The sequence below is a fragment of the Mustela nigripes genome, chromosome 1 (assembly GCF_022355385.1).
Source record: "Mustela nigripes isolate SB6536 chromosome 1, MUSNIG.SB6536, whole genome shotgun sequence".
NCBI lineage: Eukaryota > Metazoa > Chordata > Mammalia > Carnivora > Mustelidae > Mustela > Mustela nigripes.
Genome location: NC_081557.1, coordinates 41861752 through 41876931, shown reverse-complemented (window position 1 = coordinate 41876931; position 15180 = coordinate 41861752). Strand labels below are relative to the sequence as shown.

The following is a 15180-nucleotide window of genomic DNA, read 5'->3' as shown; positions in this document are numbered from 1 at the left end:
GGGTCGCTCATGGACAGCTGTAGGTTTATGAGAAGGCGGCAGAGAGGCTGTGGACACATTTGCCCAAAGCCATGTCCTGGTGCGTCTGCGGAAGAGGCGCTCTTGAGCAGGTCCCCCAAGCGCCCCCCAGCCGCCGCCCCGCATGTGCCTTTGCGCCACTCATCTGCGGCCACATCTAGTGCATGAGGACACCACTGCTCCTGGGCCAGTCACGTGTGGCCTGCGCTCTGCCCCCAGCCCTCACAGGAGGACTTGGTGGCCACTTAGCAGCACCTCCTCAGGTAGTTATCACCACTGCTCTTTTACCTTCCTGGAAGAAAAGAAAAAAATCCTGAGAATCTGATGCGGACTGTAATTTTAAAGCTCAAAAGTCGCTGATTTTAAAGTCTGTGATGTGCCCTGAACTCAAAGCTACCAGGCCAGCAGCAGGGCTGCATCGGCCAGTTTGGTTGCCTGGTAGTTCATCTCATTCTGAACGTGACAAGTCTTCCCTCAGGATAAACGCCAGAGTTTTATATGATGAAAACCAAGTTTTAAGTAGGGCTGTGTTAGTGTTCTTAGTGAGGAACAGACTCCCATGGATGGAGGTCCTAGTCAGGCAGACCTATGCCCATTACCATAGGGTCAAGTGTCACTTAAATGGGATCCTTGCCTCCTTCAGGAGCCTGTGATCAGCTCTGTGGGTTCTGTAAGCCTTCCGAAATGGAATGCAAAATTGTGGGTATGTGCATTTTCCTGGGAGAAGACAATAGAGTACTCATTCTCAAAAGGGGTTAAGAAGAACCATGTGAGGAGCCCTTAGCAGCCCCTTCCCAGCCATCCTGCTTTACCTGGCTGCTCTGGGCTTTCAGTCTGAGGGCATCCTGGTCCTTCTGCTGTGTCACTGTTCCCTGACTCCATTTTCTGTGTTCACCGTCCTCTGGCAGGATCCGTGGTGGCTTCACGCCTCTTGCTTCCAGGACCAGCTCCTTGGTATTCTCCAGCACTACACTCTGTACCCTTGGTTGTTTGTTGTCCCTCTTTTCTCTCCAGATGGATCCATGTCTTGTTCCTAAACCCCAGATTCAGTGAGTTATGTTGCATATGCCACCATGGGATTAGGCCTGATGATTGAAGTAGAAATATGTCAAGGATCCCAAAATCTAACTATCTGTAAGTTCCTACCACTGCTCTCTATTTTTAAAGAGAAAGTTTGTGAGTCATTTTTGGCCATTATGCGTTTTGGATAGGTTGTATCTGATAACCACGTTTGGAATTAGGTGGGAGAAGGTATCACACGATTTTCAAAACAGCCCGTAGGAGAAGCAAAGGTAGCCAACTATCACCTGTTGAAGGAACTTCTAAATCACACTGATGACAAAGAAGAGGTAGTGGGGGGCAGAGCGCGCACTGCTGGTGCCTGAAACCTTTGTGACTACCATGGCCCCTCTGGTTACCCTACTGGCGTTCCCTCCTGAGACCGGGCTTCTCTGTTGCTCCCTACAGATTCCTGTCTATGGGGTAGGTACAGCTTTCTCCAGTCTGCTAAGGCAGGAGGCAGTGGAAGCTAGGACAAATTTAGCATGAAAACTCTAGGCTTGGGCACCATTTTCTTTAGAAAATGTTCCCGAGAGGAGCAGTTATTTCCATGTAGCTTCTGCCAGCACATCTCATAGCCTCTCACTGTGAGATCTGTGACCCATCTCTCAGAAGCCGAAGAGGCTGCCCAGCTTTATATTTTCAATACAAAGTCTCCTCTCAGAGATGGGAGGAGGAGCTCAGCTGCACACAACTGGTTTCTTGTTCCTCTGGTTCTCTCCCTGGGGCAAGCCAAGGAAGGTCTAGAACCCTCCCATAGAATACAACAGCTGTCAACTTCTATCCATTCCCACCTGTCCCTCCCCCCACCCCCTACAAAGCCCAGGGGTCAGGAGTCACCAAGAAAGTGTCTCAGTGTAGAAACAATTTCTTGACTTTCTGGACATGAAGACCAACAAAGTTCTTAGCCCTGGGCCAAGAGTGAAATCCTCATGGGCTAAGAGGTCTGCCCTGTCCGCTGAACAGCTGTCCTGGAAACAGGGCAGTGGCTTCAAACAGGGACCCACAGTGGGTCCCAATGTGGGTGGTGTCTGGGGATCTTTAAGCCCTTAGCCATCATACTCTTTAACCATGCAACCTCCCTGCCCTAGACTGAATGTTCATTTAGTTCAGTTAGTGACCCCAGGATCCCTGTCAACAGAGACTAGTAAAGAAGGAAGAGTTTTTAAACAAGGATGCAAACCTTCTCATGAAGATCAGCCCATCCTCTCCTATTGGGTTCTATTGCTTAGATGGAAACCTATCACAGCTTCCCCTTCAACATGGCCACACTCCTAATTGTTACTTCCAATCCCAGTACAGTGACATGTGCATGAGATTCCTAAGACACATGGGAGGGAAGGGAGCAGGGCCCTCAGCCCTGCCTTACAAGAAGGTATACCTGGCGGGGCGCCTGGGTGGCTCAGTGGATTAAGCCGCTGCCTTCGGCTCAGGTCATGGTCTCGGGGTCCTGGGATCGAGTCCCGCATCGGGCTCTCTGCTCAGCGGGGAGCCTGCTTCCCTCTCTCTCTCTCTCTGCCTGCCTCTCCGTCTACTTGTGATTTCTCTCTGTCAAATAAATAAATAAAATCTTTAAAAAAAAAAATAAAAAAATAAAAAATAAAAAAAAAAGAAGGTATACCTGGCTTCCCAGGATGCGACTCAGACCTGTTTCTCCTCCAGTACCTCCATTCGGGCTGGCAGAGGCCACCTTTTCTCCTCGGAGACTTCTCAAGAAGGATGGGGTCTGTGTTGACTGTGCTGTCCACTGTCAGCCTCTGGGGGAGGCCCATCTGCAGATCATTCTCCAAATCCTCTTCAGAGGAAGAGGAAGAGGAAGAGGAAGAAGAAGAAACACCCAGGGGAGCTTGCACTGCTCCTTCTTCTTCTCTGGGACTGTCTAGGGGCAAATGCTGTGCCATGGGCTTCAGTTCCACCTCTGGATGTTCTTTGGCTGTGACCCCTGAGGCCCTGGCTAGAGGCCACCATGTAGGTCTAGCCAAGGGGCAAGAGCAGAGGCAGCCCTGGCATAGCAGTTGGCAGCAGGCCTGAGGGACGCAGGGAAGACACAGGGATGGAGTGCCCAGAAAAAGCCCGTTGGAAAACCGCCCCGTGGCTGGTCCCAGCAGACAGCAGCAAGGGGCCTGGAGAAGGGTGCCGGGGGGCTCCGTGGTGAAAGGCTTATGCAGCCTCTCCACAGCCTTCTTCCAGACAGCCGAGGGCACCCACCTGACCCCGCCTCGAGGCACAGTAGCTGTCTTGCCATTCCAGAAGTGGACAGTAATTTCTCCTTTTGATGCTGTATAACAGAGCAACATTTTGTTAAAATTACCGCTTCTATATCATGGGAAAAGGGTGCTCCTAGCCCCCAGAGCAAACCTCAGTGCGGCCCACTGCTCTGCCAGCCTCCTCCAGTGCAGTTTTCTGTGGACAGCCTGCCAGGAACATTCCCTCACCTGCTCCCTAATTACTGCCACTTCCCGCGCACTGGCACGCACCTCCCGGTCCCGATTTTCATGGGGAAAGAGGACATGCCCCCTCCTGTCATTCTGCTGACTGGCCTTGCAGAAGGGGCCTGCCCCAGTCCATAGAGGTTATACCAGAGGTTAGCTAACCCACAGAAGACATCATAGTTTCAGGCTATTTTGCCCTAATGAAAGGTGTTTAATAATCTGAAAGATAGGATTTGCCTGTCTGTTGCCATACCCAGGATTAAGGTACAGGTGAAGGGGTAAGGATTTTTTTTTTTTTTTTTTTTTTACACCTTTAAGAGGCCCAGCTCACCTTTAAGACAGTTTTTGCTCTCTCCTACCAGCCTGGCTCCCCCTGGGCACCGCTAGGCCACATCAGCTCCCCTTACCTCTCTGGGGGTCTCTTGCCTCCGAGGCCAAGAGAACGGTGCCAGGGCCATACCGCTGTTCATCTGGCTCACAGAGGGCAAGCACTTTGTCCCCAGGTCGCAGCGAGCATTCCACGGATGGCAAGAACTGAATGACATCATCTTCTAAGACCACGTTCTGCCGCTGGGCTGGCAGCTTTGGGTCTGTGATGAGGGGAACCTCGAATTCCACCAGCAGGGCCCCCCATCTCTCCAACTGTGGAAAAGAATACACAATAAGAACTGGCGTGCGGAGCACTGTGATTCCCCGCAATGCCGTAGAGCCAGGCCCAGGGCTTTCCTTACAAACAGTGAGGGCCATCTAGAGAAGGGACAGGGACAGATGCTCTTGGATCTGATTGTGGCCGAGACAGGCAAGCTGTAGTGTGGATGCTCTTCCCTCTCCCTCTTTTTGCACCGGCAACTCTTGGGTTTCACTTCCCACCATTCCTTTCCCACTCTCCTCCTCTTCCTGTTTTTCTGTGTTCCTCTATATATTTGGCTTGCAGTTCCCAGGGACAACCTGGGTCCCTTGGATCTTTCTCCAGTGTACTTCCCCTCCTCCCAGCCCTTCTGAAAAGTGCTGTCCCTGTGTCCAAGACCAACCCAGGATAGAGTGTTCACTCACAGGCCCACACAGGCAACAAGCAGCCCTGGCCTAACATGAAAACAGCCCTCGGCACTGCCATTACAGCAATGAAGAGAGGTTTGGCAAAGCAAATGAACATTGTAAAAGAAAGGGCAGGAGAAGCCTTGAAGCTAATTGAAAGTACAAGCTGTTTTGAGAACTCAGTATGATTTGGAAGAGAAAAATCTGGTTATAAATTAATCACTCGACAGTCTATTATTTGAGCAAAACCCTAATATGTCATTTGGATTCACATATTAGTTCCTTGAAAACAACAAAATGACTTTTGAATGGAAGTCACACTAGTCTTCCCTCCATGAATCCACGTCACAAAGTCGGACTCTGAGAAGAGAAAAACCCCAAAGAAGGAAGCAGCCATGGAAGTAAAGCACAGGCATGTGGGGGACCAGGCTTCTGTGGGTACAGGCACAGAGACATGCATGTGGGCATGTTTTGTTTCTCCTTCACTTCGGCTGGTGCCCATCACACAACACACTGAATTTTCCTGAACAGAGCACTTTTTCCTTTCAGTTTTCTTCACTGTCACAAGTTCAGTGGTATGCCCCCCCAGCAAATACATCCGTAAGAACCCTAACCCCTAGTACCTCAGGTTGTGACCTTATTTGGAAATAGGATCACTGCAGATATAATTAGTTAAGATAAGGTCATACTTGGCTGAGTAGGGTGGGAGACGAATCCAATGACTGATGTTCCTATAAAAAGGGGGAACTTTGGACACAGACATGCACAAAGGGAAGACATTGTACGAAGGTGAGGCAAAGATTGGGGTGATGATTCTATAAGCCAAGGAACACCAAAGATGGTCAACAAGCCACAGGAAGTTAGGAAAGGCATGTAGAGCAGATTCTCCCTCATGGCCCTTAGAAGAACCAACGGTGCCAACACCTGGACTTCAGAACCCAGGAACTGAGAGAGAATACATTTCTGTTCTTTAAGTCACCCCATTTGTGCTACCCTGCTACACAGCCCTAGCAAATTAATACACTCGTTAATACACTCATACGTCATTACATTCCCCTTCTAGAACCTGGCCGTGAAAGATGTGCACTTATCCAAGAAATTGTCCTGCTGGGCACACACAGTTGAGGCCTAGGCAGGTCTGACAGGGCCACCCTGAGGAATGTGCCAGGAGATGTGAGGAACTTGCCTCTGGAGCAGTCTTTATCTGAGCCCGGTAATAAAAGCCATCTGGTCCCCTTCTTGCCAGGACCCATGTGTCAGCAGCATTTCCCACTCTTCTCAACCAGCCAGGCCCCTGCCATGCTGAGTCAGCAATGTGGAGACACGGGTGGTAAGACGCATATCTGGGAAAAAGCAAATGGAATTAGGGAGGTGGAGAAGACCGAGCCCTAAAAACATCAAGAAATGCATCTCGCAGATCTAAGCAGCACTACCATGTGCATATGACATAGAGGGTCATGTGAAACAGAAATCCATGTAGACAGTTGCTGGCGATCTGTGACCACCAGTAAGACAAGATAAACTGCTAGAAGGGGCAGAAGGAGAGGAGAGTGAAGGGAACTATCATTTGGGGATTGAGAACTGTTTCAAGGTCATCAAAATGTGATTAGCCTGGATATGTTCAAGTGAATTAATGCTGGTTCTGAGACTGAACAGCAGACCAGGAAAGAGCACTGGGGAGGGATATCCAAAGGTACTGCATGGGAATCCAGGATGAGGTATGCACGTTTGGATGGTGGTACGGAAGGAGTAACAGAGGAAGGATACGAAGGGAGGAGGAAGTGTTTGAGCAGAGAAAGCACAGAGGAGCTGGCTGACGGGCCGAGAGGCAGGAAGGACAAGCTGTTCCTGGAGAGGTTTGTGGACAGGGCCAAACCGGGAGGTGCAGGGGTGAGGGAGGACTACCGAGTCAGAGTTTGGGTTTCTGAAGAAGCTGTGTACTTTGTAGGCAGGCCTGGAGGGGCAGGGATGATGAACTCTGGCTTTGAACAAAATGGTCCACATAGATGAATCCAGAAGGCAGGCTCTTAAGGGTTAAAGCTGGCATGTCCCTAACCTGGGCAGACGGAATTGAGTGGCATGGACACAAGCGAATCTCTGGAACTGACGTCACTTGTGTATGACTGAGGGCTGAGCTTCCCCTCCCCTTCTGCAATCACACTTTAGACAGCTCACCAACGATTTAATTCAGGAAAGGCCAGGATCCCTGAGGGTTACTGAGGGAACCTGAGGAGCACCCGGAGACCTTGCCTTAGCTCTTGGTTGCAGAAACCTTAATTTCTCACGTGGTGCCGGGGGAGGCTTGTTGTTGACAGTAAAATGAGCTAGAGGCTCTTTAACTGGTGATGCCTGCATTCTCTGCACATGCAAACTCCGACATCTGCCGCCTTGCTGCTGGTGCTACAAGGAGCACAGTTTAGACAGGAGTAATAGAATACCACAAGCAAATCGTAGCCCACACCATGAAGAACCCTCTCAGCCTTCCCAGGAAGCAAGTTGTCTCCCTCATGGCCCACCATGGAAAGCCAAGCAGAGAGAGGAAGAGGGGTGCAGAGGGGTGCACATCATTGCTGCCAGAGGGGCCGAGACTAGTACCTGGAGAGTGGGTTGTGCCGGATGGCAAAGGGGCAGGTGAAGGAGAGTCCCCAGGGAGGAGCAGCGCCAGGCCAGGAAGGGGACTTCAGGGTCCTCGCCACACTGCAGTATTTGGGCAAAGGCGTCCCAGACCCTGCAGAGGATTCCATGGCCTTCGGAGGAGAAACCCGGTGAGAATGAGCACCACCATGGCCTGAGTTGCAGCCCGCAGCCCAGCAGAGAGGGCCTGGCTGGGGCAGGGCTCATTTCTGGGGTTATGTGCTCCAGCTCAGGCTGTTCTCTGAATCACCTGCTCCAGGGACCTCAGCTCAGGAGGGAGGGTCGGGGTTGAAAGAACAAGTGTTGTGACTTTAGAGAAACCCAGCTCTAAATCCGTCACAGCCTGAGGCTGTGTGCTCACGTCACCACGCACTTCAGTGGAAAGCACCTGGCTGAGCAGTGGCTCCAATATACTTAGTTTTCTCCTCCTCCCCAGCTGTAGGGGTTCCCAGGGGTAAAACAGTACTTCCCCTTCACAAATATGGCTGGCCTAACCCCTAATCTAAACCCCAGACTCTCTTCCTAATCCAGTGACCTCCAGGACTAACTCTAGCCCCAGCTGGGACCCTAGGGTCGTGTCCTCCACACACCTGGCCCCGCTACCCCAGCCCATCAGAGCTCGGTTAGGGTCCCCCCCTGCCCAAGTCCCCAGGTCTGACCCCGAAGGGACTTACCACAGCCCCAAACTCTTCCACCTCAGCCTTCCCCTTCTGACAGTTGGGGCCCAGGGCCTCAGCCCAACTGACTCCAGGTTGCCAAGCAGGTTGTCATGGCTTCGAGCCAGTGGAACGCAGCGCACTGAATGTACTGAGCATGTGCAGAGAGTGGGGGGTTGGGGCTTGGGAGGCATGGGGCAAGGGGGTAGGGGGTTTCTCCCGGTAAAGGCGGATTGGGAGCACTGGAGAGAAGGGTCCTCGCAGCCTCAATTCCCCAAAGCTCAGGCTTCCCCACTGCTGGAAGAGGTGGGAAGTCCTCATGAATCCCAGGGGAGTCCTGTGAGGGAGACAGCTGCCCCTACCTACAGAGACTAAGGGCTAGTGATCTGCGTCCACCCTGTGCAGACAGATGTGACCCAGATAAACCGTGACAGGACTGGAATAGGAAAATAGGAACACCAAATATTTACCCACAACATCTACCTGATTTGAGGCTCTTTGCTGGGTGCAAGGAATATAGGAGGAATAAGACTGGTCCCTGTCTACAAAGAGATAGGTGTGTGAGACAGTGTGTAAAGATAGTAGGATAGGAACTGTGAGGAAATATGTGTACAAAATAAAGGAACACGTGATGGCTGGAATGGGAAGACTTCACAGAGATGAATGTGCCAGTGTATGGGATGTCCTGACTGGGCTTGGCGACCTATGGAACCTGGGAGTTAAGGGAGAAGGAAGAGCTGACACGGTCATGGGAATAGAAATAGAAACATTTTGAAGGCAGACTTCAAGATATGGGGCAGTGAGGGTCCTTCACAGGGTGAAGGACAGGTGTGGCCCCTGCACATTTTCTGGCCAGAAGAACCTATCGAATGGTGATGCTATGGATAATACAAGATTAATAATAATAATAATAATAATAAATGGCTAGGAATACTTATGTATCAGGCAGTGTTAATTCTTCTAATAAACTTAGGGGGGAATAGTTGCTGTTATTATTATTGTCGTTCTGTGGATGAAGAACTGAGACATGGAGAGGAGGGACCAGAGTCATAGTTTAAACTGAGGCAGTTTGATTCCCACGACTGCACAGCCTTCTTAACCACCAGATTAAGCTGCTGTGAGGAAGTCTGCCCGCAGGAAAAGGATGACTCCAAAATAATTTCAAATGACAAAAAGATTTTGTTAGCTACCTTTGCTTCAGCCCTGGGACATTTCCTATCATGATGTGGGTAGGGTATAGATGTAGGTATCTCCTGTCAACCCCAAATTATAATAATAAAAACTACCAGACTTTGACAAATCAAGGGCGGTTCATTGTGATCACTTAGCACGAAGTGTTTGCAAATGGTATTACAAGCATTGATTACTCATTGGTCAGATCTTACAATACTCTTGTGAGGGTTTCTCACAGCTGAGACTCTGGCCAAGTGTGTGAGAAGGGCCAGGTGAGGGATATAGAGAATCCTGGGGACTCCTGCCCCTCTAAAGCTCTTGAAAGAAATCACCAAAGCTTAAGACGCATCTCTTCAATGCCCATAAGATCATGTTTAGTACATCTGAAACTCTGGCAGGAAATACCCAGCACAGGTGGACATTTGAGCTGTTATCTCCCTATGAAGAAATTACACTTAAGAAAAACTGCTGAATGATGCTGTAAGAGACTCCATTTTGTGAAATTATCTGTTTCTATTCAGGAACACTGAATCAGATGATTCTAAAAATGGGGTCAGGGTGGCGGCTGGTGACTGCCATTATGGAGGAAACTTTCCCCGGGTTATTCTTTGTCTCCGCCTTATCAGGGTACAGAAGAGACTGCAGGTAATTAATATACTTGATGGCAGCTCTGAGGGTTTCCACTTTGCTGAGTCGTTTCTCCAAGTACTCTTCTGGCAGATGATGTCGGAGCTGGGCATAGCCTTCATTGACACACTTTACCCGCTGCCTTTCCCGCTCATTCCTTTTCCGGATAAAGGCCGGCCCATAGGAGTATTCACACCTCCTGTAATTTGGATAAGGCACTGGGAAGGAGAAGGGGCAGGGGTCACCATAATTTTCCATGATCAGGGAATCACTGGGAAAAGACAGCAATGGCAGGTCTTCAGAGTAAGGGGATGGCATTGGGGCATCAGGATACAGGTGGAAAGTGACCAAGGGGTCCAGATAGAAGGACCTGGTCAGTGGCAAGTGGGCAGAATCAGAGAAGGCAGGCAGCTTTTCTGGCAGATTCAAGTAGCTTCGATTGTCCATCGTTTCCTCTTTAGCCTGGAAACAAACCAAGTTGATTTATTTGGCCAGATCAAGAGAGAGCAGTACCGTTCACCTTCTCAGAGATCAATGTTTTAAAGCCTTCTGTGCTTTAATGACTAGTTTCTGAGCTCACTTTGGAAATGATATGAGGTTACAATACATGGTGGGTAGTAAAAGAGACGATTTCTTGATGGTACAGAGAAACAGCATTAAATAACATTGACTTACTTTGTCAATTGACTCATTAACCCCTTTCAACTCTTTCAATCCTGGTGATTACAAAGATACAGCTTTAGTCGTGTTAAGAGGGTCTTCCACACCCCTGAATGCTTTCTGATCCTCCTCAGATGGAAGTCTTCAACAAATGATACTATCTATCTAGAATTCAATAATGTTTTACTGTTGATTGCTATTAATTTTGAATTATACTGATTTCACATTTAGGGGAATGATCCAAAAATTTCTTTTAAAAATACATCTACTTGAGCAAAATTCATCACTTAAAGAAAAATAGTAAGTGAATAAGAGTACAGGTGGAACACAGATAATGAAGACCATGAAAGTGCATGCAAATAATTAAAGTTTGGGAAACACTGAAATACCACAATATTCAAATACATGTTGGAAACTTTACAAAGGAGTTAACGATCATGCAACCTCACAGGGATAGCCTTCTTAAATGATACCTGATATGCCAGGGGCAAAACCAAAAATAAAAATAAGAAAGGAAACTTTGGCTCTTAAAAATGCAATTTAAGATCCTTTGAATAAGAAACTCCCTAAATAAATTAAAAACAGTCAATTTACATATTTTTACTTACACAGAACTTCAAATATATTGAATGAAGTGTATCTATTTAGGGTTTTTTCCCCATTGAACATAAGGATAAAGCATGACACCCCAAGAGGTCCCACACCAAGATAGTCATTTTTTCTGAATAGGTCTTCATGCACTTCATTGATTAAACCACCATTACTTTTTGCCTTTGATTATAATAATAAAACCACAACAGATTTTACAGGGATACTGCAGCTCAGCCAGTTAATTGCTAGACAGGGTAATGCTGTAGGAAAAGAACAGTGTTCTTTCAGTTATAATACCCTTGAGTTTTGATCTTGGCTTTGCCCCTTTCTAGCTCTGTGTCCTTAAGCAAGTTTCTTAGCCTTTCTGAGCTTCACCTTTTTCCTATGATCAGCGGAGGTATTAACTATTCTGCAGAGTGGTTAAGATCAAATGAAAAAAAAAATGTACAGGCATTAGTTCTTTTCCTCTTTCCTTTCTTTACAGATGAATACTTGTGCAGTGTCCTTTTCTAAATTGCACCTTCCAGAAAAACCTGGCTTATATTTTCCCTAACACTGGAAAATCAAACATTGATGTATGCAAAGCATATTTGTTGAGAGAGGACCATACCTAAAATGGAAAAGCAACATGAAATCTTCCCGGGGGCCTCCAGAAAAGAGGGAAATATATCTTTCTGTTCATTCCTCAGGATGTGATTTTTCAGCATTTTTAAGAATGAGGGCTTGACCTCTATGCTTGGCATGTGTAGAAAAAAAGAGGCCATCCTCCTCCCCCCAACCCTATTTATGAGCAAAATCAGATAACATTGTCCCTTGCTTCTCTACCTGAGCACAGCAACAGCCTGCAGCCCCCTACGTAATGTGTGGAGCAACCTCTAAGCCCCAGAATTCAAGTACGATGAAGTGTATTACTTTAAAGGAAAGTATGAAAAAGCCTATCCTATCTAGTATGGCTGCTGAAAGACAAAAATGACTATGGGATCAGAAAGGGCAGTACCGCTGAGGGGTGGGGGATTAGGGATGGGGAGGGTGGGAAGTGGGAGAGTGCTGTAAGAAGTCACGGTGAACACCCTGGAAAGGGGTAAAAAAAAAAAAAAAACCCAGGGAAAACTCTTTCTCGCAGGGGTTTGGGGATGGGAGTGGGGTAGGGTGGGGAATGAGACAAATGTGAAATGTGCAATTAAAAATAAAAACAGGGGCGCTTGGGTGTCTCAGTTAGTTAAGCATCTGCCTTCAGCTCAGGTTATGATCCCAGAGTCCTGGGATGGAGCCCCATGGTGGCTGCTTCTCCCCTTCCCCCTGCTCTTGTTCCCTCTCTTCTTTCAAATAAATAAAATTATTAAAAAAAAAAAAAAAAAAACCACAAAGATCAGGGCACCTGGGTGGCTCAGTGGGTTAAAGCCTCTGCCTTTGGCTCTGGTCATGATCCCAGGGCCCTCAGATGGAGCCCCACGTTGGGCTCTCTGCTCAGCAGGGAACCTACTTCCTCCTCTCTCTCTGCCTGCCTCTCTGCCTATTTGTGATCTCTGCCTGCCAAATAAATGAATAAAATCTTAAAAAAAAAAAATACAAAGATTAAAACGAAAGAACAAGAAAGGAAAGATTCCAAATTACTGACCAAATGACCTAAAATAATTAACTTAAAACAAAAATCTCTAGAAGATTAAAAACTAGCCAAGATTCTGTCAAAAATAAAAAGTTGTTAAGAAAAAAGTTAGGAAATTCCCAAGGCAGGAATTCCAGGCGTTAAGACATCAAGAACAGGTATAGCAGAAGCTACAAATTGATGGCACAATGGGCATGGAGCCTGTATTTCTACATTTCTGAGAACAGCAGAGCCTGATTTCTGCCTATGGCGTTTAACAAGCCAGACTTGGCACAACAGAGTATCAAAATGCAAAGCAGATGTCAGCAAAGCCAATCATACACAAGAGTTCTTCGGGTATGGCTTTATCCTGACAGATCATTTTAATGTCTTAAACCTTGATCCAGATGAAATCTGAGTAATATACATATATGCCACAGGTACTTAAAAGTTTCTAGGCTTTAAGTAGACTATGCATAATTCTTGGGGGAAAAAAAGCTTAGTGTCTCTGTAGACACGCCGATGAGAAGCTTTTTTTTATTGAGCATTTCCCAAAAGTTCACCAATCAGTGTAGTAGCATTTAAATACGATTGTCTTTTATTCAAAGAGGAACATCTAATCACAACACAACAGAGTGATAGAATGAAAAAGGCAGTAAAGAAGAGAATCAAGATAGGAAGCCCAGTGGAGGACGAGAGTGTTTGTAGAAATTGAATACAAGTTTTTAAAAGAAAGCAACACAGACTATTGGTGCTGGGGCTTGGCAGCTCCAGATACACACGCATGCACAGTTAACAAATGCACCTATCCTGGAAAAATCTCGCATTTCTGTTTTCTGGGAAATAAATGATGAGGTCTTAAAGATACAATCCTAAGATTCCGGTAGTGCCGCTGAGCATAAGAACCTCAACTTTCCAAAGATATTAAAAATAGCATGCAAAAAACACAAAGCTACAACTGCACGTATAATTGCTTATGGAATGTTAGGGATGGTAGGAATCTTAGAAATCCTCTTAACCAATCCCTCATACGCTGTGAGTTGGCTAAGCTTGCAGCTGAGCAGGGGTCGGAACCTAGGACTCCTGATTTCCAATCCAAACACTTCCCACTCTTCCAGATGATCTAATCACCAGCAAAATCCGGACTCTTTAACATGTGGGCATAGGTGGTAGTTTAAGACAATGGAATATTCAGCTCATAAAATTCATCATGTATCGACTGTGCCTGGGAATTTTCTTAAAGGCCCTGTTCCTATTCTCCCCCTGTGGGCTACTCTGAAGAAGAGTCTCTTACCTGTTTTGTCGCTAAGATGCTGTATTTTGGGCTGTGTCAGACTTAACGTGATTTATAGGTGATCATTTAGGAACTATATGCAAAGTAGCTTACAGTTAAACAGAACTGCTTAGTTCTGGTTTAGCTATTTTTTCTACCTAATATGTAGGTATGACAACACATAACAATACTAAGTAGAAAGGTTTGCTTACAAAACTAGACTCTTGTAACAAATTCTTTTGTAAAAAGAATGCCTTCCCATACATCCTATTTATAAGATTTTCTATCAAAATTATTTATGGAAAATCTCTGTAAGTAATAGTCTCATAATGTTGATCAATATTCTTTTAAATAGAAATTAAGGCCATAACCAGCAAGGTCAATATGAACCTAAATACTATTAACATACTTTTAAAATTTATTTTCCTCTATTTAGACTTTATATTTTAGGTTAGTTTTAAATGCACAGCTAAACGAAGCAGAAAGCACAAAGAGGGGGCACCTGGGTGGCTCAGTGGGTTAAGCCTCTGCGTTCAGCAAAAGATGATGTGAAACATCTTTTCATATGCTTATTTTCCATCTGTCTATCTTCTTTGGTGAGGTGTCAGTTCAGGTGTTTGGCCCATTTATAGTCAGGTTGTCTTATTGTTGAGTTTTTTGTTTTTTGAAGATTTTATTTATTTATTTGACAGAGAGAGAGAGAGAGAGAGATCACAAGTAGGCAGAGAGGTAGGCAGGCTCCCCGCCTAGCAGAGAGTCCGACACAGGGCTCGATCCCAGGACCCTGAGATCATGACCCAAGCCTAAGGCAGAGGCTCAACCCACTGAGCCACCCAGGTGCCCCTTATTGTTGAGTTTTAAGAATTCTTGGTATATTTTGGATAATAGGACTTTATCAGGTATGTCTTTTGCAAATATTTTCTCTCAGTCTGTGGCTTGTCTTCTCATTTTTTCACATTGTCTTTCAGAGTACAAGTTTTAATTGCAATAAACTCCAACTTATCATCATTACTTTCTTTCATGATTCATGTTTTTTGTCTTTGATCTAAAAGATTATCACCAAACCAAAGGTCATCTAGATTTTCTCCTATATTATCTTCTAGGAGTTTTAGTTTTATGTCATTCATTTAGGTCTATAATTCATTTTGAGTTAATTTTTTGAAGGGTGTAAGGTCTGTGTCTTGCTTTTTTTTTTTTTTTTCTTTTAATGTGGATGTATAGTGGTTCCAGCACCATCTGTTGAAAATGCTTTTCTTGGGACACCAAGGTGGCTGCCAGTTAAGTGTCTGCCTTCGGTTTAGGTCATGATCCCACGGTGCTGGAATCGAGTCCCACATCATGTTACCTGCTGAGCAGGAAGTCTACTTCTCCTTCTGGCTCTGCCTCTCTCCACTGCTTATTCTCTCTCTCTATCAAATAAATAAATAAAATAAACTC

The 15180-nt window shown here is 46.3% G+C and overlaps 2 protein-coding genes across 6 annotated transcripts; both read right to left on the bottom strand.

Moving 5' to 3' along the window:
• Positions 1-52: 52 nt before the first annotated feature.
• Positions 53-8183, bottom strand: C1H11orf16 (chromosome 1 C11orf16 homolog). 5 transcript variants are annotated; one of them, XM_059408770.1, is made up of 7 exons: positions 7853-8183; positions 7140-7291; positions 5731-5887; positions 3917-4151; positions 2699-3355; positions 831-1051; positions 53-310 (listed from the first exon to the last, which is right to left on the bottom strand). In XM_059408770.1, the coding sequence occupies exons 2-7, from the start codon at positions 7286-7288 to the stop codon at positions 278-280; spliced, it is 1452 nt and encodes a 483-aa protein (XP_059264753.1). In that variant the 5' UTR covers positions 7289-7291; positions 7853-8183; the 3' UTR covers positions 53-277. The 5 variants fall into 5 exon arrangements, 2 of the variants coding, with proteins under 2 accessions (XP_059264753.1, XP_059264775.1); XR_009405919.1 differs by lacking the exon at positions 53-310 and adding an exon at positions 2459-2625 and having other exon boundaries at positions 958-1103; positions 2725-3355; XR_009405921.1 differs by lacking the exon at positions 53-310 and adding an exon at positions 2459-2625 and having other exon boundaries at positions 958-1103; positions 2743-3355.
• A 1176-nt stretch (positions 8184-9359) lies between these two features.
• ASCL3 (achaete-scute family bHLH transcription factor 3) lies at positions 9360-13799 on the bottom strand. The gene is made up of 2 exons (XM_059388973.1): positions 13765-13799; positions 9360-10096 (listed from the first exon to the last, which is right to left on the bottom strand). Exon 2 carries the CDS (start codon positions 10079-10081, stop codon positions 9539-9541), a length of 543 nt encoding a protein of 180 aa, XP_059244956.1. The 5' UTR covers positions 10082-10096; positions 13765-13799; the 3' UTR covers positions 9360-9538.
• Positions 13800-15180: the final 1381 nt, after the last annotated feature.

Bases quoted from the DNA above. Each gene is read 5' to 3' on its own strand.
- C1H11orf16 (XM_059408770.1), bottom strand. From the start codon at position 7,288: ATGGAATCCTCTGCAGGGTCTGGGACGCCTTTGCCCAAATACTGCAGT. The intron at 3,356-3,916 runs GTAAGGGGAGCT...TCTGTTATACAG, and splicing joins GGCAAGAGACCCCCAGAGAG to CATCAAAAGGAGAAATTACT. The intron at 1,052-2,698 runs GTATACCTTCTT...TCTGGGGTTTAG, and splicing joins GTCGCATCCTGGGAAGCCAG to GAACAAGACATGGATCCATC.
- ASCL3 (XM_059388973.1), bottom strand. From the start codon at position 10,081: ATGGACAATCGAAGCTACTTGAATCTGCCAGAAAAGCTGCCTGCCTTC.